General features: G+C 46.3%; 1 protein-coding gene across 5 annotated transcripts in view; it reads left to right on the plus strand.

Moving 5' to 3' along the window:
- RAP1GAP2 (RAP1 GTPase activating protein 2) overlaps positions 1–26,154 on the plus strand; it is a 242,911-nt gene that overhangs the window by 129,291 nt on the left and 87,466 nt on the right. For 4 of the 5 annotated variants that reach the window (XM_084823044.1, XM_084823042.1, XM_084823043.1 and 1 more), the window contains one exon: positions 6,841–6,925. In XM_084823044.1, the coding sequence (XP_084679170.1) occupies positions 6,841–6,925 (85 nt within the window). Of the gene's footprint in view, positions 1–6,840; positions 6,926–21,826; positions 21,888–26,154 lie in introns of those variants that run through there. The other variant, XM_084823046.1, reaches the window with a different exon arrangement.

The following is a 26,154-nucleotide window of genomic DNA, read 5'->3' on the forward strand; positions in this document are numbered from 1 at the left end:
AGAGGAGGAGGAAGGTAATGTAAGCTGCCTTCGGTTCCTTGCAAGAGGAAAAGGGGCAGGATATAAATGCAATATATGCAATAAATAAAAATACTTGACATCATCCTGTCTTGTGAGCTTGTTTTTCTTAAGTATTTATGGTCTCCAGTGAGGCCTCTTGGTCACTTATCTGATGGCTCACCTGACCTAATGCCCTCACAAGACTCTACTAAGTGAAAGTCATAAACCTAAATTTAACGTTGATACCTCCTTATCTGGATTCCTTTCTGAACAGCAAAAGGGTCCTAATGATCTCTTTCTAATGGCCTGGTACAATTGCCTCCCATCTGGCAAACCTCTGAGCTAAGACATTTTAGGGTACAATCCTATGCAGATAGATGGCCACCTCTGAACTTGGGGGTGACCACTTATCTGATGCATGGCAGGAGGAGTGAGGAGGGGATCCTCTCCTCCATACTCCAGCCACCCTGCATTCATGGCTAGATGGCCGATTTCGGCTGTCTAGCTGAAGGACATCTGAGTGCGGGATGGGGAGACCGGACAACACATAGGAAGTGTTGTACTGGCACTTATGGACTCCCTGCCCCCCCCCCCAGGAATGCCCCCCCCCACCACTCTTTGCTGCACTTACGAGCACAGGGCACGGGGATGATCCGCACTGCCTACAAAGTGGCAGGGGTGGGGAGGCAGTTCTCTGGGAACCTACCTTGGAGTGTGGGCTCCAAGGTCAGTTCCTGGAAACTGACCAATCCTATGGCCATCTAGCTGCTGTCTAGCAGCCGTAGGATTGTGCCCTTACTTTCTTCAGTGAGCAAACCATACTGTGTGATATTAGGCATTGGAATCCCATTTTTAATTCTCGAATTCTCTTGGAGGCATTGGATTATAGAATTTCCTATTCGAGCAACAGGCGTAAATTCACGCAAATATGCAAGATCGTCTTGATCTGCCACAATTTCAGCCTTTTCAAACGGGTGGAGGGGATGGAAACTCTGAGAAACCACCAAATGATTGGCAGTTGGGGGAGAGGTTGGGGCCAGGGGAAGAGGGCATGGAATTCTGGTGGGCAAGATTGGGATCCCAGCTGGGCCAGAGTCGGCCCACCGGCCTGAGGTTCAACACCTCTTGCATTAAACCCAGAGTGGTTTTTAGACTACACAACAGTATGCAGGTTTGAGAACTGCAGAAAGAAACCCAAATGTTTCAAACTGACCATGCTGTAGATATTGAGGGAATAAATTTACTCCCATCTGGTACATCTTTGTATCTTTCAGCAGACCTTCTTGATCTCTGAGATCCTTCCCACCCTGAAAAGTACTAATAAAATCCCACAATAAAATCTCTATTCTAAGAAAGTTTAATTAGTTACCATAAACAAACATCTGTGCCCCCCAGAGCACCTGTTACCCAGATCAACCCCCCCCATCCCTCATTGGAGTCATCTGTCACTGTGCATTAAGCCAGTCACACGTTATCGTGCTTCAGAACCATCCTGGAGGTTGTCATAGAAATACAAGGCTTGTTCTTTCAACGTGGACGCTTGGGCCATGTCACCCTGGGACTAATGTGGCAGGGATAAGAGGAAATGGATCAAAACCTCTGCTATCCCTTTTCTCAGTACCTGATGCTAATGTTGTACCAAAAGAAAGAAATAAATGTCTGGCTACGGATTATTTTGAAAACCATTGCAGGGCTGCAGGACGTTTGGTGCACTGAGAAATTTGGTTTTAGGAACATCAGAAGCTGCCTTAGGCTGAGTCAGACCTTCAGCCCATCTAGTCCAGTATTGTCAGCACAGACTGGCAGCAGCAGCTCTCCAGGGTTTGAGGCAGGGTTTTTTCCAGCCCGACCTGGAGATGCCAGGGATCGAACCTGGGGCCTTCTGCATGCAAAGCAGGGGCTCTACCACTGAGCTATGGCCTTTATAAAAATAATGGAAGATTCCAGTCCTCTGAGAAAAAGGCTGATTTAAACAGGAAGAGGAAGCAGGCTGAGTCAGAGCCTAGGTCCATCTAGCCCCATATTGTCAACACTGACTGGCAGCGGCTCTCCAGGGTTTCAGGCAGGGCTTTCCCCCTCAAGATGCAATAAGATTCCAGTCCTCAGGGTACTAAATAAAGGGATGATTTAGCTAGGAACACAGGAAGCTGCCGTATACCAAGTCAGATAATTGGTCCATATAGCCTAATATTGCCTACACTGACCAACAGCGAAGGAGGTACTCTACCACTGTGATTTCGTTCTAACACCTTGTTTCCAGTTGGTTTTCCCTCTACATGAATGAACACAAGAACATTATTTACTCAATCCTCTCCCCACCCCCAAATGCAACAAGAACAAGAACAAGAACAACAACAACAACTTAGGAATGTATGGATTGTGTAACATCCGTTCTGTCTGTGTTTTGTGGATTGTCAGGTGCTTTTCGTTCTGTTGTCTGCACAGAGACATAATTGGATTTTTCTGTTTCTGAATTTGCACAAATGCACATTTGTGCAAAGGTGCATTTATGCCAAAGCACATGTGTGAAAATGAGCAAATCCCCCCCCCCATACACATTGTCATGCTTTGGTCTATGGGGGAAATGCAGGTATTTGGCCAGTTTTTCTGGCCAAATTCTGTGCATTTTTCTACAATGGAATTTGCAGAAAATTCGGGAAAGCTAGAAAACCAGTCCACAAGTCCATGGAATCTGCCAGACAGGGTGAATAGCTGGTCCACTGCAGAATCCACAGGCTGGAGTCATGAAAATCCTAACTCATTTGTTTCTGTTGCGGATCTCTCTGACATCCCTACAACAAATGCAACAAGACATTTATAATGAAACAAAGGGCACAATGGATGCAAATGGATTCCAAAGAGATCTCAAACAGGGCCCCAAGAAAAACCCCTCTGAACAAGCCCTTAGTTAAAGTTGGTGAAGCTCCCCAGGCAGGATTTGTGCTTTATTTCAGAGTGTTCTTGAAACAGAATCTCACTCCCCCATCACTTTTTCTTTAAGGCAATGAGAAAACAAGAATTTAAACTGATTGGTTAGAATATTCAGGATTCTGAAAGGGTCCATCGTGGAACAACCTCATCTTCATTCTGATCACAGATGCATTAGCTGGCACAATCCTTCTGCCCTCCGAAGGTGGTGGGTGATGTTCAGGCCATGTCCTCCACCAATTATTCCTCCTATCACAGCTCCGGAGGTTAATTTATTTGGCAATTTTAGTCAGCAAAATCTCATTAGCTGTTGATTCACTGAGGAGCCAATTGTATGAATTTATGCAGGATGTGGAGCAAAGAGGATCAAGGGACAGGAAGAGATGTTGTGCGACTGTTTTGCCAATGTGATCATCACAGATGATGACTAGTGTGAGTCAGTAGGCAGCGTGTTGAGCGGCACTCTTAACGTCTCCCAGCAGGGTCTGTGCTACCAGTTTTATTCTGCAGGTTTGGGTTGCCTCAGAGTCCCATCTTCTAAAAGCAATGCTAAAAGGAAGGGCTTGTGAAATCTAGTCTTGTATTTCCTTACAAAGAAAGCTAAATGATTGGAACAGACTTGCATAATCATAGCGATTCGCACAAGGGGTGTGATTGAATGTTATCCTGTACTTTTGCTGTTCTAGAACACTACAGAAAACACCTACTTCCTCCTAAATGGATTCTCTTGTTCTTTTCCTTCTCTGAAACATGTACATATGTAAGCTGCCTTGGGTTCCTTGCAAGAGGGAAAAAGGTGGGATATAAATGCAATAAATAAATAATAAATAATAAATGTGCTTGTTGAATCATAGAAACAATGCCTCATGCCCTAATTGACTTGTCCAAGGGTGGGAACCTGTGGCTGTCGACCGGTTACTGGACTCTAATGCCTATCACCCCTGATAATTGGCCATGCTGGCTGGGGCTAATGAGAGTTGGAGTCCAACAATATCCAGAGCTCTACAGGTTCCCCAAACCCAGATGAGTCCATTTGTGGACAATGAATCCAATGTTTGTGTACCTGTGTGCAATTGCCGTACTTCCCACTATTAAAGGATGATCTTATGATTCAACTAAGGATGCAATCCTATGCACATTTTCATGGAAGAAAAACCTGCTGAACTCATGGGGAGTTATTTCTAAGTAAACATACACAGAGCTTTTCTACACAAGGCATTTGTTGTGTGCTCATCCCCTACTCACAGTTGTTTAGGGGTTCTTTAGACAACGTCATGACCCTCCAGTTTCACTTCTGTTTGTAAACAGCATTTTCTGAGAGGCTTTTTAGTTTTTTGTTTAGAGCAGGGAAAAAGGGGTATTATTTCTGATTGGCGAAAGAAAGTGTGATTTCCTCTTGTGTATTTGCACTATGCCACTCTATCACAGTGCCACCTAGAGGTTATGTAGCAGAAAAGCAGGAAAGTAAATGCTCCTTATGTAGTGCTCAGATCTTAGTTCTGCAACAAAACCGAAAGTAGATGGAGCAGATTAACAGCCTTGGGTAGAAAAGCCCATACGATCAGATTATGTGTCCTTCAGGTGCAAACCTACCTGTCCAGGTAGGTCAGCTGTGAAGGCTTCTCTGTGCGTGTGGGTGGGAACATGTGAAAGAGCCTCCTTCATCGGTGCACCCAGATGGTAGAATTCCCTGCCCATCCATCTGTTCCCACACCACCTGAAACTGTTTTTCTTCTGGCTGACCTATGCCTGTCCAGTTCTTCAGCTCTATGATTCCTAGCTTTGTTCAGTTTAGCTGATTGTATCTGCTTCTCTGTGTTTTCTTTATTTGTGTTTAACTGGGCCTGTTCTAAAATCTTACTAGTGTTAGCTTCTTGGGCCTTTCAGAAGAAATGGAAAGGTGGGATGATGGTGATAGCCAAACAAAGCAGGAGTGATTCAGATGAAACTCTATATCCAGGTATTTCTTTAATATGATACCATTAAGGCTGCGGTCTGTCTGTCTGATTATTCCTTTGTTGGCAGATGGCTGGTCAATAACCCAGGGTCATCGAGTAAATTCTCATGAACTAACCCTTAGGTGACAGTTTCTTGATAGTTTGGACCCTCTCTGTTTCTGAACGCGATACCTGTGACTCGGAGAAGGTGATCTCTGGCCAGCTGAGGAAAGAAGGCAGGGCTCTGGGTTTGCACGGGCATGTATGAAAGAGACAGATAAAGTTGGCTTTTACAGTTGCTGTCTGGGGGATCTGCTGCCTTGAAGGAGTGCCTGTCTGCCTCCATTAGTATATTTCTAACTCTGTAATCCTATACACTGCTCAGTGGTAAGTCCCATAGGGTTCAATGGGGCTTACTGCCAGGTAAGTGGGTATAAGATTGCAAGCTCAATAAAGCAATTTATTTCCAAGTACCCCCCACCCCGCAACAAAATGATGTGTCCTCTCCTCCTAGCAGGCGGGCGCCAGCTCTCAGTTTCTGCCAGCCCAGCAAGCCACACTCTCCTTCAGGATCCCATAAGCTATAAAAACAATAGCTGTATTAGGAACTGTCAGGGATGCTTTGACTTGGACTCCTGCATTGAGCAGGGGGCTGGACTCGATGGCCTTGTAGGCCTCTTCCAACCCTACTATCCTATGATTCTATGAAGCTGGACAGCCACCTGTCGGGGATGCTCTGACTTGGACTCCTGCATTGAGCAGGGGGTTGGACTCGATGGCCTTGTAGGCCCCTTCCAACCCTACTATTCTATGATTCTATGGACTCAAGCAGGCATGCATCCTCTTCATCCTCCAGTTTTCGTTTTCTTTTCCGACTGGCTATCAACATTCCATGGCTGGTGAGCATGCCAGACTGTCATTGGCCTGTTTTTATTTTTGTTCTTTTAAAAGAAGAACTTCCTTTTACTTCCGTAAACCTCAGGGTTTCCCCAAGCATGTTGAGACCTCCCTCTTCTTTCTCAGTGACCTCATTTTGGCTCCATTTCTGTTGGCACTCACCACCTGAGTTCAGTATTAGCGGGAGGGACTAAAAAGACACCTTGGGTCTCCACTGCTCCCTCATCCAAAGAAAACCAAACCTAACAGAGGTGCCTCTGCAATGTAACACCATCTGGGGAAGCAGGGAGTGTGCAACAATAAAGCATAAATTCCAATTTCATAAAAAAGACAAAACAGACATTGGGGGAAAAATGTCTTTCATAACATTGCACTTTCCTGCCTTGGTCTCTTCAGCGGGGCATGAACCAACGCCATTGAAGAGCATGCTTTGTAAGTTCTCCCCTGCATGTGCCTTTTTCTGATGTTCAGCCTGTCAGGCCATGATAAACCATGAGCAACTCCTTTACAATTCCCCGGTGGTAATCTGGTGTAACCGTGATCAACATCTGTTCTTCTGTGCATCAGGTCCTTTCTGTCGAGAGAGAAAGATATGAGCAAACATTGCAGAGTCAATAGATAAGACCAGATGGAGAAACTGGGGACAAGGAAGAGTGGGGGGGGGGAGTTTGCAATGCTGTTGCCATAGAAACCTAGCCCTATATAACTGACTCTCCACTAACCCAGTGGTCAAAATTACCTGAAATGGATTTTACCTGCAACTTACATAGCAGGTATGGGCTTTATTGAGGTTCTCTTGTGCGGATGGCACAATGATAGACCTTCTCCACGTTCATGGGTTATAATAATTGGATAAAGCAAAGAATCAATATGAAATCTCAGGAATTGATGTCCTCTCTCTCTCTCTCTCTCTCTCTTTCTCTCTGTCTCTCATGTGCGCGCGCACACACACACACACCTTTATTGGAGAAGTTTCCTTGGCTCAACTGTCTCAAAGTGTCTGCTTCTTTGGAGTCTTCTGTGTCCTTTAAAAGATCAGAAAGGGGGAAAAATTAAGAGAAATCCCCTTATCTTACAGGAAACAGGACATGCTGAACAACACGGATGTGGCAACCCCAGAGAGACCTTTATCTCCACCATTCACTGCTCCACCAAGTATGAAGGTAAGGTGCTTACAGGATGCATTATGGATGGCGCATGACATGTGTTCTGTGTGCTGGCGGGCATTGCCCCAAATGTTGCAGTTATGCTGGAGCCGTTTGCAAAGGGACAGTGACTGGGTTCCCCTGATACATTGCCAACAACACACCCAACCGATTATGAATTTATTTATATAAGGATTTATAATCCATCCTTTTAATGCAGATGAATCACACAGAGTGACTTGCGAGAGTTAAAAAATCACATCATTACGGTGAAAATGACAATATGAATAAAACACAGTGCAGGTAGGCACGGCAGGACCCCCCCCCCCCACAACCTTCAGACAAAAGGCATCCAGGCTTCACTAGCCAGCAAAAGACAACATGAGAGGGGGTCACCCAAACTTAATGGGACAAGGTATTTCACAGTATTGGTGCAACCACTGAGAAAGTGTGTTCTCTTCCTCTGTTACACATCTCTCCATCGCTCTGCAGCCTCCCAGGCCACCCGCACTTCTTGAAGTGAAAAGGCCCCATGGGAGGAATTGCCTTGTGACTTCTTCCTCACGATGGCTTTACCTGAAGTGTGGGAAGCTGGGGAGGCTACAGGCTGCCACAGAGATTACTGTACAGTGAAAGACTCCATGTCACGCACGCTCCATGGCCCCCTCATGAGTAAAGTAAGGACACAAACCCCAAACCCAACCCGTGAGAATTTGTCCAAACGTTTCTCCTCCTTTGAATTTTGTTTGAAATCAATTTATTTCCTATCAAATTGAACAAGGACGGTCAATTACTTTGTTTACTTCAATTCCAGTGGAGGCCGCGAAGCACCTTGGAGAACTCCTTTAGAGTTCTGACTGGTTCTGACTGAAACCTGGAGTGGATTCGCTGCCCCACGAGGATCAGAGCCACCAGTCTCCACCGAATCGCTGGCATCTCCAGTTTTTTTTTTTTTTTAAATCAGCTGGTGATGGGAAGGAGACTTTGGAGAGCCATTGCCAGGCGGAGTGATATGATAGTCCTGGTACACATAAGGCGTAGAAACTTTTTTTTATCTATAGGGCATGGCTGGGCAAATTGTGGCCTTCCAGATGTTTTGGCCTACAACTCCCATCATCCTCCACCAGTGGCTATGCTGGCTAGAGATGATGGGCGTTGCAGGCCAAAGCATCCGGAGGACCACAAGTTGCTTGCTTCTACTTTAAGAGAAGGGCTACAGGTCAGTTTCCATCACTAGAAATGGAGCATTGCACCTTGGAGAGCTCCTTTCGAGTTCTGACTGGTTCCGACTGAAACCTGGAGCGGATTCACCACCCCACTGACATCAGAACCACCAGCCTCCATTGCTCTACAGCAACCTTCCCTAACCTGGAGCCCTCCGAATGTTTGGGGCTACAACTCCCAGCTGTCGTGGTAACAGCTCAGGCTTTGCATACAGGAGGTCCTAGGCACACTCCCCAGTATAGCCAGGTAGGCTAGGAAAGAATCCTGGCTGAAACCCTGGGGAGCCAATGACAGTTAGAGTCGACAGCTCCTGTGTTCCTGACCATTGGCCCTGGTTGCTGGGGCTGATGGGAGTTGGAGCCCCGAACATCTGGAGCGTGCTAGCCCAGGAAAGGCTGCCCTACGGAGACAAAGAAGGCACAAAATGCAGAAACTGCAGTCATTACCACATTGGAGCCAGTGTGGTATAGTGTTGGACTGGGAGCCAGGGAATCTGGGTTCTAGTCCCCACTCAGCCATGAAGCTCAGTGGGTGTCTTTGGGCCAGTCACAGACTCTCAGCTCAACTGACCTCACAGGGTTGTTGTTGTGAGGATAAAATGGAGGAGGATCATGTAAGCTGCCTTGGGTTCCTTGCAAGAGGAAAAAAAAGGCAGGATATAAACGCAATGAATGAATGAATGAATGAATGACTGTATCTATGTAACGTCAGATTTTTCCCCTAACCCTTTCCCCAAATAAAACCATAAGAATGGCTGTGCTGGATCTGACCAAGGATCTATCAAGTCCAGCCTTCTGTCCCCAGCAGCAATTAACCAGATGGTCTGGGAATGCTCCCAAATAGGCCATGATGACAATAGCGATCCCTGCTGTTTGTCCCCAACATCTGGTAATCGGAGGTATGCTGTCTCTAGACGCAGAGATTCCAGCCTTTGCTCTCATAATATCAACAGGCCTAGTTTCCACAAAAACGTCTTAATTCTCTTCGAAAGCCATCTGTGCTGGCAACCATCACATCCTGAGACAATGAAATCCGTCAACTGATCTTTCCAAAAGCTGGATCTTGAGGACAGAATCTATGATACAAAATGAACAAATCATGTAATTTTTTGTGTCCTTCACCGTCACACACATGACCCTGCCTTTCTCCTTACAAATACCAGATGACATCAGGGTAGTTAGATGAGTTTTCTGCTGATGCTTCCCCTGGAAAAGTTTAGATTCTACAGTGATTTGACCCTAAAAAGAAAGGAGATAATATTCATATGAAGTAGAAATACTGTTTCTTCCATTAGAGGCAGACCCACAGCCTCGTCTATGAATGCAGCTGTATGAGGTGGGAATTAAGTGATAAAAATGTGAAGGAGATGGTAGAGGGACTGTTTGTACCACTGCAAGTTGCAGGTGGGGGATCAGAGTTGTGAGTGCTCTGTTATGTTTAAAAAATATCCAACAAGTGGAAAATTATGGAACAGGAACTGGACTGGGTTAGAACCTACATCCCTGATGTGCTTATTTTTGTTGTTTTAACTTGCAAGGCTGTTGTTGTTTTAATATGTCACAAAATGGCACCTCCCGCCGCCTACAGTCTGAAATGGTGCAATCCATATCACCATCTCAGAATTCGATCACCTCCTTCTCTTGCATGTGCGGAACAGGCCCATAGAGGATTTAGGGCTTCACCACACGTGGCTAAAATCCTGCACCCTTACAGGGGCTTTTGCCTCTGGATGCTTTTCAGGATTAAGCTCGTCTGCTTTACACAGGCTGTTTTTATTTCTCTCCAGGTCGTATATGTTTCATTTTACTGCCACTAGATGGTGCTGCTGTTATAGCGCCATTACGGAAGTACGCCCGGCAAGTAAAGTGCTTCATAGTGCTTCCTAGAGAAAAATCAGATTTTACCCATGCTTCAGGAAGGTCATAAACCATGGGAGGGGCCCTGGAGGTTGACGATGTCATGTAAAGGACCCGTAAACATCCATGAGTAATCAATCTGGATTGCATGCTATAAGCCCCATGTGGAGAAGCCCTTAGTCAGATGACCTATATCACCAAATATTTGGATCCCAAGGTCATTTGGTTGGATGCTGATCACATCTGTGTTCCAGGTCTTTGGATATTCCATCCACAGTACCCCTTCAGCAGGATGTGAGAAGTTAAAAGCATTGCTGAAATTTCTTGGCCACTGCAAGAGGCGGTACCCATGTATGTCCAGGCCACACAGAAGTGGTGGGAAGTCGTAGGAATTAGTTCCCTTTTGTGAGCTCTGCTCGCCTGCCCCATTCCCAAAATGAATGTTTCTGCTCATTCTGATTGCTTCAGGAACCACTGGTTTCCCATTGCGTGAGTGGTTTGCCCTGCTACTGCACGGGCAGCATTAGATACTGTCCATTGTCTGAGGTTGCTAAGCAACCACACGATGGTTTCTTCCCTCCTTCCAAGACTGTGCGGACCAGTCCCCTATTTTTAGTTCTGGGGGAAGAGAGGATGTCGTTGTTACCTAGCAACTGGAAAAATCACTCATTGTCACCCAGAAATGGTTCAAAATACAGTCAGTGCCTCTCTGCTTCTTACCGTTCCACATGGGAACCAAAGAGCTATGTATGGTATCTGGTCTGAGAGGCTCAAAATCCAGGAATGGCTTGAGACTGGTGCTTAGGCATTGGGCTTTTTTTCTTCCCTCTCGCTACCATCTCATTTGTTTCTTTGTCGCTTTGAGAAATTTATATCCTCCTTTCTGCATCGGGCCTCTCAAAGCAGTTCACAAACCGAAATAATGATTAAAAACAGCAACAACCCCATGCTGCAACAGCAAGGATAACAATGAAAGTAGAATAAAACAACTGACTATCAGAATAATTTCACGACTCGCGATCAGTGCCAGCAACACAAAACCCTGGAGATCAAAGCTGTTTATTGAAGAATTAGACCCTGCTTTTCAATCCAGTGATTCTCAAGATGGCTTACAAGCAGCAGATTGTAATAACACAATCCCCGCCCCCCCAAACACCCCTCAGACATACACACACCACCCAGCAGGCCTTAGTCCCTTGGCTGATAGCAGGGGACAGAGTGTCTGCAGTCCAAGCATAAGAGGCAGTGAAAGCTGAGTGTTCTTTCTGGCAGGGATGGAGGAAGTGGGGTTCTTGCAGCTGCTCCTTCTCTGACTGATGGATGAGTCCAGGCTGGTCTTTTCCTTTGAGATTCGAAGGAGCCAGTGGTTGGCCATCAAAACATCACACAACACACGATGCATGGAGCTCATTTCTTGCAGGATGTTTTCATGAACACTAGCATATATTGCTTTGAAGGAGTGGTGCTCTGCGAGAGGGTATTTAATTCTTTCCTCAATCTAAATTGGTCCCCCTCTGAAGCTCATTTTACAGACAGGTAAAGATGAATGAAAATCATGTAAAGATCACTGCAGGAAGCGCCTGTTTGAAAAATGTAGAGCTGACTCTGCGCTGAATCTTTGCAAGAAGGTGCAAACGTTAGTGTCAATTCCCGGCAGCAAATAGGTAGATATAGAGAGAATGTGTTCACAAAGAGAGATGTTTGGACAACGAATGGGATGACCTTCATGTTGATATACTAAACATGGAGCATCAATATAAATTAAATCTGGACATGCCGTGTGGGTGACTTTCACATAGGGGTCCTTAAGGATTTAATTCAGGCTGCATTTTTAAGAAACCCAACCTGTTCTACACTTCCTGAGTTAGTGCGTGGACTGGAACAACAGGCCACCTTTGGCCTGTTTCTTCACCTTTTGAAGAAATTTGACTTTCACATAGGGGTCCTCAAGGATTTAATTCAGGCCGCATTTTGAAGAAACCCAACCTGTTTTATACTTCCTGAGTTAGTGCGCGGACTGGAACAACAGGCCACCTTTGGGTTTCTGAATTTGCAGTCCAGTTTTCAGCTTAAAAAAACATACCCAAATGTGTATAAACTTTTGCAGCCCAGGTTTAGGACAAAATACGTTTAGAAATGCATGTTTTGGGCAAAAATGGGAGTTTAATGGGGAAACAGGACAGGACAGGCTTCTGTGTGTGAAACTGACACAGACTGGAAATAGACTGATCTGTCTATTCCTGCCTTCACCGTTATGTAAGAAAGCCCCAAGCATCCAGGGTCAGTCCTTGTTGGAAAAGTCTGTCCCCCCACTCCTTATGTTTTAGTGTGTTTATACCATGAAAACAACTCTGACATAAAAGCCAAAGTTCCCTTGGCGGATTTTACTTATCCCACAAGGATATTACTGAAACCTTGTAAGTTAATCCTCACAAGGAGAGATTAATGTGATTTTTCAGTGAAGTCTCCAGACAGCAAAGCTTCACCAGGTATCTTTCTTTCTCTGCCCCCCGCCCCCCATCACAATGATGGGGTAAGTGATGAATCACACTTTATGCAGCAGAAGTTATGTGCGAACCGTCTCCTGACTGAAGAAGAAAACACAAACAACAGCCTGAAAAGCAGCCTTAGAGGCTTCCGTCAGGAACTGGAGAGTAGCAGAGGGAGGGGCAGCTGGACCCTTTCATGCCTGCCATTTTATTGCTTTGCTCAAAATTGCACCTCTCCCTAGGGATGTACAATCTGTTCCATCTGTGTTTCATGGGTTGTCAGGCGTCTCTCGTTCTGTCATCCGTCCATCGACGGAATCGGATTTTTCCCAGTTTGCACAAATTCACACTGCAGGATTGTGCAGTCTTGCACATGCAAAATGTGCAAATTCCTCGATATGTGCATTTTCATGCTTTAGCCTACAGGGGAAATTCACATTTCTGGCGGGTTTTTTAAACGTTGCATATTCCTCTATGACAAAATTTGCACAAAATTCAGGAAAATTGGTCCGCAAGTCTGTAGAGTAAAATTGGATTTTTTTTAGTTTCCAAATTTGTGCGAATTTGCATTTGCAAAAAACTGCGAATTCCAACAAAATGTGCAAATCCCCCCCAAAGTGCTCATTTTCACGCTTTAGGAAATATGCATCTTCAGCTGGGTTTGTGTGTGTGTGTGTGTGTGTGTGTGTGTGTATTTTTCTGCAATGTGATCTGCGCAAAATTCCCAAAGGTTAGATAAACGATCCATAAGTCTGTGGAAGTCACCTAACAGGGGAAAAGCCAGTCCTCTGTGGAATCCGTGGTTCAAATTCATACAAATCCGAACTCATTTGGTGCTGTTGTGTATTTCTCTGACATCCCTACCTTTACCTGCATATCCTGATATGTATCTCCTGCATACTCCTGATCTAGTGAGTTCACAGATGAGGTGAGATTTGAACTGGGGATTGATAGATGGCATGTGAAAGTGGCTCTCTGTGGTTGAATTGCCACAAAGCTCTTGACATTGTTTGGTCTGAGAACTACTCCTTAAGAATTAGGCTATCTTTTCTCTTCTTTTTCCTGACTTCCATTTTTGCCTGTTTTGTGATCCACCTTTCCTTGCATCCAGGACAGAACTGAAAAGTGTGTGTGGGTGGGTGGGTTTGTACTTTTTGCAAAACCTTTGATTCCCTTTTGAAAATGGTCCCCGATATTGGAAATCATTTGGGATACAAGCACATGAATGTGAGCAAAATGAATGTTTACACCCTTTAACTGGCATCTATCACTTTACAGTAAATGAGCCGCAGGGTGGGCTCTTCCATTCTCCTGGTTACTCGGCAAGCATGTTGCCAAATTACATTGCCAAAGTATACCAGAAAGAGCCAGTGTGGCGTTGTGTTGGATTGGGGAGACCAAGGTTCATGTCCCCATTCAGCCATGAAGCAAACTAGGTGACAATAACCCTGTCAGGAACATTAGGCTGGCCAGTCACAGACCCTCAGCCTATCCAACCTCACACGGTTGTTGTTAGGATAAAATCATAGAATAGTACAGTTGGGAGGGGTCTATAAGACCATCGCGTCCAGCCCCCTGCTCAATGCAGGAATACAAGTCACAGCATCCCTGACAGATGACTGTCTAGCTTCATCTTGATGCGTCCAGTGTGGGAGAGCCCACCACCTCCCTAGGTCATGGTTTCCATTGTCGTATTGATTTAACAGTCAGGAAGTTTTTCCTGATGTTCAGCAGGAATCTGGCTTCCTGTCACTTGAGCCCATTATTCCGTGTCCTGCACTCTGGGATGATCGAGAAGAGACCCTGGCCTTCCTCTCTGTGACCACCTTTCAAGTACTTGAAGACCGCTCTCCTATCTCCCCTCTGTCTGCTCCTCTCAAGGCTAAGCTCAGTCTCTCCACACAGGGCTTTGTTTCCAGTCCCCTGATTATCTTTGTTGCCCTCCTCTGAACCCTCTCCAGTTTGTCTGCATCCTTCTTAATGTGTGGTGCCCAGAACTGGACACGGTACTCCAGATGAGGCCTCACCAGTGCTGAGTAGAGGGAAACTAGTAAGTAGAGGGGAACTAGTGGAGTGGAGGAGGGTTATGGACGCTGCCTTGGCCTCCTTGGTGGAAAAGGCAGGATATAAATGTAAAAACATAAAAGAAAATAAGGAACACAATTTCATGTAAAAGCCCCCCCCCCCCAATCAATGCTTTTTGCAGAATCGTTGTGCCTCAGAAATGGCTTTTTACTGCACCCCCCAATCATTCCACTCAGCATTGATTTCATCTCTTTTACTGCTAGTCTATAAGGAAAAGTGGTCTGTAACTGGCAGGAATGATGTTCTGAGAAAACGGCATGTCCCTTTCCTTGCCGGAAAAAGGAAACCTATGAAATTGCAGTGTGGCCCTAAACTTCTGCAACTAATCTGCAAACAAATCCCGCCTGTAATCGACAGTACTGAGAAGTAGGGGAAAACTTTGCCATCCCCACCCCCCGGCAAATCCTTGTTGCCCTTTGCTGTGACAAACAAAACCCAGAAAATTCAGCACAGCCCTAAATTTGCATCTCTTCTCCTATTAGTCTGGGAGGAAAAGCGGCCAGTGATTAATTCCTAGTGTGATGTACCTTGCACCTTTTGGGTTTGCTGCAGAATAAATAATTGGGTATAATAATGAGCAGTATTGTCAGTCTACTAAAGGGTAAATTAATCCCAGCAGGGTGTTGCTGCTTGTCACCTTTTGCCAACTGCTTCTTCCAGAGTTCTTTGGGCTTCTTATCACATTAAGCTAATCACACGTTGCCTGCCTTTAAGGTTTATTTTAAGGCAGCCCTTTTGGCTCCCTATCTTGGAGCAGAGAGGTGATAGCCAGGTAATGAGCAGGGACGACCGATGACGGCACAAGGGGATGGCTTCTTCCATGTCACCAAGGGTTGGTTGTCCGTAGAGCTGACACTTTGGTTTGGGTGCAAGCAATTCTGTTTGCCTGGTAGCAGTTCAAAGAGTCCTTGCAGTAAATGCAGCAAAGGTTCTTGGCTCTTTTGAAGAGGGATTTCTCTAGCCACCTCCCCACCTTACACATCGATTGGTGGTGTTGACCCTGATTTTAAAAGGTAAGCCTCATTGTCATTATAGATTTGAAGACTGCCCAACGTTTCCGCAGCGCTCAGCCTTGTCTTAGTTTCTCCTTGTCACTTTCATCCGATGAAACAACGCGTTTATGCCCATTCAACAGATGAGGCTGGGAGAAATGGACTTTCACGGGGAGCGCTTTGAGAGGTAGGATGTCACGGATGGCGTGCTGGAGTCAGCCCTCAAAGATAACAGTTTAAATCCATGCTCAGCCAATGGGTGGCATTGGTCACACCACTGTTTTTCAGCCTAACTTACCTCGCTGGGTTGTTGTGAGGATCAAGACATGGGTAGGGAACCTTTTTTTTTTCCCTCCATCAAGGAAATCATTCCCTTGGAGGTAATCTGTTGCAGGCTGTGGGGCCAAAGCTAAAGGTGAGCAGGGACAGCCCTTTTCTCTCTTTCTGCCCTTTCCTTGTCTCTCTCTTGTTCTGCTACCCTCTTCTCTCCATATATTTATTCTTCCCAACCCAACAGACTGCTGGGGAGGGAAAGATTGCTCTTGTCAGAGATCTGAACAGATCATTTGTAGAGGACTCATCCTTCCTTCCATAGCCCCATTCATTTTAGTCTCCTCTGTTTTTTTCCCTTCCACCCTCCTCTCTTCCCCCTCTGTTCCCCACACCATGCCTGAACAAAGTGAGGTCAGAGGCCACATGAAATTGGATTGAGTGCCACATGAAGCCCTTGAGTTCCAGGTTCTCCACCCATGACATATGGTATATTGGAAAAAGGTTTGGCGTCATAAGTGGATAAGAAGGAAGCATACTTGGGAAATAGCTGGTGTGGAGAGAGCTCTAGGAATAGCTGGGGGGACAGCTGTGTGCATGCAGAGTCTGTGCTCTCGGTTGCTGCCCACAAGGTCTCTGGGTGCACAGAGAGCAAGAAAGAGGCCAGCGCATGGAGGCATTCACAATTGCTTGATGTTTGGTCTGATGGTGGAAGGGTGGAAGGGTGCCTGAGGGGAGAAGGGAGCTGAAAATCAGGGTTGTTGCTAAACCTCCACCATCACCCCGGTACTGTTGCTGCTGTCAGATGGGTAGCGGTGGGTCCCTAGGAATCCAGTGTTTTCATTGCCATTTCTCAGTCTTGTACATTAGATTTCTGTAGGAAGTCTGGCTGCCATTCAATTGGTTCTTCCAGCGGTGTTTGGGGTTCACAGTTAGCAGAGCATGACTGCTTCTTTCTTTTGAAAGAAAAGTTTGCGGGCGTTCTTGTGCGTGAGCATTTTGTTTGCAGTTGCGCTGCATCATGGGTTGAAATATCATAAAAGTGCAGATGAGCGTCATGCTCATGGGTTTGGTTGATCTGGGAAAGAGCCTGGCTGTGCCTGGTCCTTCAAGGGTGGAGTCTGATGGACGTTAGGGGATGGAGCTAATACCAAAATCTCTCCTCATGTCCAGGGGAAAATAGACTGCCCTCTTGTCTACCACCAAGAAATGTTATTCCTTCTGCTGGAGACCCTGAGAAGGAGGCTTCAGATCAAACCCAGACCCGAAGAGCTGACTTTGACACCTCTAAAATCAGGATGGTGGGGAAGCTGCAAAATCAAGGGATACAGTTGTGAAGAATGTGCCCAGCTGGTTTACTTAGTTGTTGGACCCACCCTCCTAATGACTGTAAACCCACATCTCAAAAGGCTCAGCTGGTTTGAGCCAGTCAGCCCATTATATAAAAAAGAGCTTATGTTTTTGGATGCATATTGGAGGACAAAAAGGTGAGATAAGCCTATTCAAGCATTTCATCATGACGCCAACTTACTAGACACCCTAGGGGGGCACTGTGAGCTATATCAGCATATAGGAGTTTGTCACAGTCTCCCCAAATACACTACGGGGTTGACCAGTCTGCAAAGCTTCTCCATTATTTATGGCCACCTTTCCCTCTCTACTCAACCCTGGTGGGCTAATTTTACCTGTGAGGGGGCAACTCTTTGCAAACACCCCCAACCATTGCATAGCAGTTGGGCATATTCTTCACAACAACTCCGTAGCTGCCTTGAGCTACAGAATCTCTCTTTTGTTAGAGCGAAATCATGGGCTGCAAGGCCTTCCTGCTTCAGTGAGCTGGCCATTTTAATCAACCAAAATTTCTCCCATCGACCAGCGTCATGCCACCCTGAGCATCTCAGAGGGGAGGGGAAGTGGATGGCTCCAGCATTACATCATGAACGCCACAACTCCTGAGTCTGGAATACCTGGCAGCGGCCTCTGCTGTCATTTTGAAATTCATACCAAGGGCCTGGAAATGTTTTGTTCCATTGCAGCTGGCCTCCAAGCTACACAACAAGAACCAGATATCCAGCCAGGCTGTGCTGTGACCGTGCCATTTAAACCGAGATGAAAAGAATTGATACATATTTTATACTGCTCAGGAGGACAAGGGGAGAGACCATAATTATGGGCTGGTCATGTCAGAGAGTGGTTAATAAAGAAGCAGAACCTTGCCAGGCTGAGCAGCGGGAGAAGTATTTTCCCACAGGCTAGGCTTTGTTGCCTGCCAGGTCACAGCTAGTAAAGGAGAGAGCTGATGAAAATGCCAGCTTTGGGAGTCCCTGGTTGTCCAGAGCAGCTGGACTTCCTGAGGAACATAGGAAGCTGCCTTACACTGACTGGTTGGTCCATTGAGCCCAGTGCTGTCGAGACTAACTGGTCACGGCTTTCCAGAGTTTCAGGATTCTTTCCTCACCGTATCTGGAGAAGCCAGGAATCGAACTTGGGACCTTCTGTGTGCAAAGCAGGGGCTCTGCCACTCAGCTATGCTCCCTCCAATATATAAGCCCCTTCTCTGAGCCTTAGCAAGTATGAGAGTCTCACTCAGGGCTGGATTGACCTTCATGTTCCATCTGCCCAAGAGCGAGGGATCTCAGAAGCGTGAGTGGCAGAACTTGAGACCTCACTGCTGCACTCTTGGTGGCAGGAAGCTCTGCCACAGGAACGAGGAACCGAAGTGTCCCAGTATAATGATTTCCAGAGGGACAGCCATGTTGGTCTCTTGCAGCAAAACCAACAGAGAGTCTTGAGACACCTTAAAGATGGGCAAATGTATTTTGGCGTCAGCTGTCATGCACACCGTCCGCTGCATCTGATGAATGAAGTGTGAACCTCAAACTGGAGGCTGATATACACATCCTGGGCCACTGGGGTCAGAGATGTAAGATGTGTTGTCAGAGGGCATTGAAATGCAAAAAGTACAGACGGTGATGATTACTTCAAGAGTTGCCATTCACAAAACATTGTTGCATGATAACAAAATATTATTGCAATTGTGAGCCAATTAACGTATGTAGTGTGATAAAAAAAAAACACTACTCACACCTTTGTTCTTATTCAAACCACAGGAATTGGGTTGAATCTCTTGATTAATTATACTTCAGCAATTTCACGTTGATCTCTGTTGTTGAAACTATTGGAATGAATACAGTCCTAACAAAGGGATAACAAAATGACTGTGATTTTAATGAGAAAAATCACAAAATGAATGCGGGTTTTAGAAATGGAAACAAATGGAATAACAAAATGCTCTCCCCCTCTTTATATACCCCTATAATATCTGCAGTCAGGACAAAACTGTTGTCTTGACCAAGGACAATGCTCAACGTTTTTGTACAGATGGAAGCTCCAAATATCCAGAAGCAAAAACATGACTGAAGCAATTTTGCAGAAAGGAATCTTGATATAATGACTGAACACGTACATCTTCCTTTACAGAGCTTTTCTACATGAGGCATTTATCATGCACTCGTCATTCCCTACTCATGGTTGTTTACAAGTTCTTTAGACATCGTCATGACTCTCCAATTTCGCTTCTGTTTTTAAAGAGCACTTTTTGGAGAGCCTTTTTTTGAAGCAGGGATAAAGCAGTATTATTTGTGAAAGTGAAAGAAAACACTTTCTCACTTGTGTAATTGTGCTATTCTTCTATACCACAGTGTCACATAGAGGTCATGTAGTGGAAAAGCAGGGAATGAAATGCTCTTTCTGTAGCGCTCAGATCTCAATTCTGCAATTAAACCAATACAGCGGATTAACAACCTCATGTAGAGTAGCTCACAGTCGCATCATGAACTAGTGACCATCCTGTGGAGACTCTACTTGTTTCAGAGCAGGAGTCTAGGTGTTTCTCTCCCCCCATCCCTCAGGTGCTCTTTCACTTTTCACTGTTTCCCCCACGATACTCTTCGTCTCTTCACCGATGCCTCCTGTTAGAAAGGCAATTAGCAGAGAAAAAACAAAAGGCAAACAGAATGAGCATTTACCAGTCCCACATGCATACAAGAGGCTAAATAGAAGGAGAGACCACACCTTTCGTCAGTGAAGGAAAGAGAACAGTTCTACTCAGAAATCTTCTTGCATATACAATGCAGGTACAGTGTAGAGCTTCAAAACAAGTGTATCCAATTCATGTTGTGTTCCATTACATTAGCAGGAGCGAGAGAGCAAACACATGAGCTCCCAGCAATGGTGGAGGTCAGAGTGAGGTGGGGGGAGGAAGGGGAGGAGCGAAAGGAACAAATCACAGGAAACCACACTGTAGGCTATAGAGATCCTAAGGCTAGCTGTGGTCAACATTCCCATGAACGAGCGAACTACAACACTGCCCCCTCCCAGTAACTTGCAGACGAGGTTGCAATATTCCCAACAGAAAGAAGGAGCATAGAGATGATTTACCCAGCAGGGATGTACGAAATACTTACCTCCAGGTTCCAGGGGGTGTCTGCTGGGGGGGAGGTGATCCGTCCCCCCCCCCAGAATCCTCCCCGGCCGGCTCCACTCTGCAGCGACTCCGTGGAGCTGCCGGCTGGGCCTGTCCGCAGCTGGACTTCCATCCGCTGCCGGTCTGCAGCCGCAAATGCGTCCGGTGTGGGGGACGCCATTTGCGTCCCTGCTTTAGCCGTGATAGGCTATGTAAATATTTACGTAGCCTATCACAGCTAAAGCAGGGATGCAAATGGCGTCCGCTATGCCGGACACCATTTGCGGCCGCAGACTGGAGCAGCGGATGGCAGCGGACGGACCGGACCGGCTGGCAGCAGGTACGGTCTGTCCCTGGGGGATTTCGGGGGGTGGTGAGGGGGATAGTCTATTCCACAAAGGACTCCGAGGGGCTGGATTCTTTAGAATCTGGCCTCATTGGAGTCCGTGGTGGATTTCTCCGCCATCCCTATCTCCCAGACATCTTCTTTCCTACATGATCAGGCAGCCGGGGGCCCAGCCATGCTGGGAAAGAAGGTGTGTGAGGAAAGCCATCCTCCTATATTTTCTTTCCCAGCATGAACGGATTCCTGATAGCCCACCAGTCAGTTGTTTTGTGGGCTGTCAGGAGACTGGTTGCACTGGGAAAGAGGGCACACAGGATGATTTTCCTCATGCACCCTCTTTCCCAGGCATCTCTGTGGGGGCAGGGGAATTTGGGGAGGGGTGGTGGCAGAACAGTGGCAGCCCAGGGCAACTGTAGACAGCTGGCCTCTGAGGGATACAGGCCGTGGTTTGCTCATCCCGGCCTTACTAGGTGGCCAAGGGTTTTCTGTTTCTCTTTCACTTTTGAGACATTTTTTGAAAGTCCCATGCTGGTTGCTAAGGCACAAGATTCCCTCTGATGTCACATTGCTCCCAAGGCGTTCCAGGAAGTGTGGCTGGCAGGAAGCTGCGTGGAACACCTCATGCCACTTCCTGCCAGCTGCCCTGCCTGGAATGCCCTGGGAGCAACCTGTGGGGTGATGTGACTTCATGTGGCGTAAAGCCAGAGGAAAATGGAGGAGGGACGACCATCCACCTTGTATGGTTAAGTAAGGTAAGCTGAAATCCCCCCCTCCCAAATTTCAGAGGCATTTTTTTCTTTTTTTCTCCCATGGGGGGAGTCATTTACTCCCCCCACTCAACAGATGGTCAAAAAATAAAAAAAAATGAAATGTTCAGCCCAGCTTTAGTTTAAATGCACTGATGTTTGACCTTCATTCTTGCAATACACTGGGAATTTCTACATGAGGCTTGTATTGTGCACTCGTGATTGACTGACTGTTAGAGCAATACGACAATGGAACCAATGACCTAGGGAGGCCGTGGGCTCTCCCACACTGGAGGCATTCAAGATGAAGCTGGACAGCCATCTGTCAGGGATGCTCTGACCTGGATTCCTGCATTGAGCAGGGGGTTGGACTCAATGGCCTTGTAGGCCCCTTCCAACCCTACTATTCTATGATTCTATGATTGGTCACTCACGGTTCTTTGCAGGTCCTTTACATGATGTCATCGACCTCCAAGGCTCCTTCTGTGCTGTCTGGCCATTAAAAAGGTAAAGGTGTCCCCAACCAGTCATGTCCGACTCTAGGGTGCGGTGCTCATCCCCGTTTCTAAGCCGAAGAGCCAGCGCTGTCCGAAGACGCTTCTGTGGTCATGTGGCCGGCATGACTGAACACCAAGGTGCACGGAACGCTGTTACCTTTCCCGCCGAGGCGGTACCTATTTATCTACTTGCAATTTCTTGCTTTTGAACTGCTAGGTTGGCAGGAGCTGGGACTGAAGACGGGAGCTCACTCCCTCACGCAGCACCAGGGTCTCGAACTGCTGACCTGCCGACCTTCTACTCTGCAGTTCAGCGTCTTAACCACTAAGCCACCGCGGCCCCTCTGTGCTTTCTAGCCATTACAGTGATATTATTTTTAGTGAGGAAAATGTGGTAAGATATTTTACCGTGCTTTGAAGCGCGATAATTTTCCAGTGAATTTCTGGAATCCTGCTACATCACAGCTATACCACAGCACCATCAAATGGCTGTATAATGAAACATATAGAACTTGCCCAGAAAGACAATCCCCGGGGGAAAAAAAAACCTGTGTAAAGGAGGCAATCTTAATCCTGCAAGAATCCGGAAGCAGAAGCCCCAGTAAGGGTGTGGGATTTTAGGCTCGTGTGGAGAAGCCTGGTGTCTCTGCCTTCCGATTACATGGAATTCTCAATGAGTATTCCACAGTGCAATGGGAGGGCAGCAATGTGCCTTGGGCACATGCCTAGAGAGGAGCTCCAATGGAATGCATACTTGAAGGGAGAGGGACTGGCCAAACAAGTTGCACAAGGATTAGAATAGAACAACTGTGCCAAATCCAATGTGCTTAACCAGCTACTGGAGGCCAAGCGTATCACTGCCTGGTCGTGCTGCCAAAGACAGGAGAGAGAACGACAGTAACATTTGAGGTGTTGGGTGTGCAGAACATGTTCCATGCGCAGAAAAGCTCCAACAGGTGTGGCTTTGGAGCTTTTTGGAAAAGGTAACCCAAAAGGACAGAGGCTTTTGAGGTGGAGTTCTCCTGTTCAGTGTTTCAGGCTGCAGTCGTATACCCACTTTCCTGGGAGTAAAACACATTGAACTCAATGGGACGCACATCTGAGAAGACATGTATAGGACTGTGCTGCCATCCATCCAGCCATGCCCTCCTCCAGAATATTCCATTTTATTCCCCTTCCTACTTGGTGTTTCATCACCCCCCCGCCAACATTCAGCCATTATTTCATAGCCACTGAGCATGCTCAGAGTTCACTGGCCTATTTTCAAGGGAGGGTCCCCCCTTAATGTCCCCCCCAATTCTTATACTTCTGCAAATCTTGGGGTTCTCCTGAGCTTGCTGATACTTCCCTCTTGTGCTTAGGTGGTGGTATTTGACTACATAATTAATGGCACTCTGTCCCTGAAGAGTGGATATGGAAGTTTCTTTTTTAATTTAGGTGGGAACAAAGCAAACAAGAGGAGGCATACTAGAGGTGTCTAAAATTAGGGTAGAAAGAGTCACTCCATCCTTCCTGCTGCCTCTCCTGTAATGATCACTTGATGAAATTGATGAGCAAATTCAGGACAGACAAAGGATAAGACTTGTGGAACTCACTGCCACAGGATGTGGTGATGGTCACTGGGCATTGCTGGCTTTAAAAGGGGATTGGCTTCAGAATGTGGAGGGGCGACACTTTGCCTTTTGCCACAGGCATTTCGATGTCTTGAGCCAGCCCTGTGTGCAGGCCTGCAGCACTTTCACACATGGTTTTGAAGCATGGTTTTACCATGGAACAGTGGCATAAAAATGAGCATGGTGTTGAAGATGAAGATGAGACCCCATTACTACATTGGTATGCTTCTGATTCGAAAGAAAGAAAGAAAGAAAGAAACTGTTCTGAGCATTCAAAATGGGACAGGGTGCAAATTTGAATTAGTAAATATTTATGGAAAGTGCTCTTAGGGTAATGTTCCACTACCAAGCAAGGGAAGAGCTTGAAATTTACAAGGAATAATAAGGAATAAGGAATCTGCCAAAGAGCAGCTCCGATGCAGTGAGACTCAGCTCCCCCCACGGAAAATTGTGAAAGTTTCCACTTTCTGTAAAAAACATCATTAATGTGTAGTGCAAAATGAAATAAAATTAAATTAAATTGCCCCAACCGCCTCCCCCAGCAACGGTACACTGGGATTAATGTTTGTGTTTGCTTCTGCTTTTAAAGAGATCATATAATAATATGCACAGACACTCACAATTCATCCACTGTCAACTCATAAAATTAAGAACCCATCAGGGAGCTTCTCAAAAAGTATGTAATTGGATTGCAGAAAGAAAGACGGAAAAACTCTTAGGAGACCAAGGGGATTGTCGCAGTCTCGCATGCATATGTAGACACAGCATAATTTGAATGGAGACCAAATGTTATCGTTTGGTTTCATGCTTTTGTGTCTCCCAAAATAAGTTATAGCAACAATAATGAGCCCCCGAAGCAAGACGGATGGAAGCGGCTGTCCCCAAATTCTCTAGTGCAATTCAGAGATTTGTTTGAGTACAAATAAATGTGTGGAAACATTTAGCCAGATATTTTGTAGCAACAGGGGTTTAGAGGGTAGGAAATCATCGCCGAACAACCAGAACATAAATACTAGTAGCCTGGTATGTTTAAATGGATGTACATTTGTGACTCCTTTGTTTGCATGCTCTATCTATCTATCTATCTATCTATCTATCTATCTATCATCTCCAGAGGAATAGAATCAAAAGGATTAGGAACAATAGGGATGGGTTTTGTTTTGTTTTTTAATTTATGAGAGCTGAATTTTCTGGGAGGGCCCTGGAGTGGGGAGCAGAATAACATCCCCGTGGCTCTCTGACCCTAGTGTTGAAAGACTGATCAGGGTTGCTCAGGCTGGCCCCACTTTCTGACCTCAACAGATCTGAATATACTGTTTGTTTGCAATGGAGGCTGGTGGCTCCAATATTTTTTGGGGGGTGGAGAATCTGTTCTGGGTTTCAGTCAGAACCTAGAAAATGGAGAGGGAAGGTGCTGTAAGCACAAAACATCAAAAAGGAAAAATAAATAAATCCAAAAGCGCCTTTGAGTATGGACTGTAATAATAATTTATTTATTATGCAGATCTCTAAAATACTTATGGACTATAAAAATGTTTATTATGCAGATCTCTAAAATGCTCAACGCGTTTCGAGACTAGGTCTCTTCCCCAGGAGCAACTGATCTCTTAGACGAGGCTGCTTCTGTTTCTGTTGAAATCCGTCTCTTCTATCGGCTCTTCTATCACTCTGGGTTTCAGTCAGAACCAGTGATAACTCTAAAGGAGCCACCCAAGGTACTTCGCATGGCCCCTTGCTTCGTGTCCTGATGTGATACTATTGATCTTCAATTATTGATTTAAGAGGGCTAAGATGAAGCCCTGAGGGACACCGCAGGCCACGGTCACAGCATCAAACAGGAATCCAGCGCCACCTTCTGGGAACCCCCCCCCCCCAAGAAGGACTGGAGGCACCTTCCAGTCTTCCAGTCCCACCTCAGACAGATGGCCCAAAAGGATACCGTGGTCGATGGTGTCGAAAGCCACCCAGCAGAACCAACAGGGACACAGTCCCCATGTCCCGTTCACTATGTAGGTCATCCAACAAGGTGACCACAGCAGTCTCTGCCCCATAACCAGGCCTGAAGCCAGACTGAATTAAATCCAATGGGGCTTACCAGTATAGTAGGAGACCCACCAAAGGACACATTGCTGAGGGCCCTCTCAGACCAAGAGCTAGCCCTGAACACACAAATGGACCAGTGCATGTGGAAGTCCATTGCTACATGCATAGAAACGTTGCCTGGAAATGTTACATATATGTGTGTTTTTGGTGTCCCTCTTCTCTCATATACATCCAGCCAGCATGTGTTTCGGGTAGGGATGTACGAAAATCACTTACCTTTCGCAGATTATGCTGATGGTGGGGGGGGAGGTGTTCCGTCCCTCCCCCCGGAATCTTGGTCAGGGGGGGAGGCGCTCCGTTCCTCCCCCCCGGACTCCTCCACGGCCGGCTGTGCTCCGTGGCAGCTCCGCGGAGCAGCCGGCTAGGCCCAGCCAGGCCAGAACAGACCGCAGCCAGATTTCCGGCTGCGGAGGGCTCTGGGTAACCCCCCCAAAAAACCACACCCGCATACGCAAATGGCGGCTATGGCCGCCGCCATTTGCGTTCCTTCTTTTTGGTTGTCTTAATCTACGTAAATAGTTACGTAGACTATGACGGCAAAAATAAGGGGAATGCAAATAG

Source organism: Heloderma suspectum, chromosome 16, assembly GCF_057233095.1.
Source record: "Heloderma suspectum isolate Gila_16-S chromosome 16, 16-S_ref, whole genome shotgun sequence".
NCBI classification, from domain to species: domain Eukaryota; kingdom Metazoa; phylum Chordata; class Lepidosauria; order Squamata; family Helodermatidae; genus Heloderma; species Heloderma suspectum.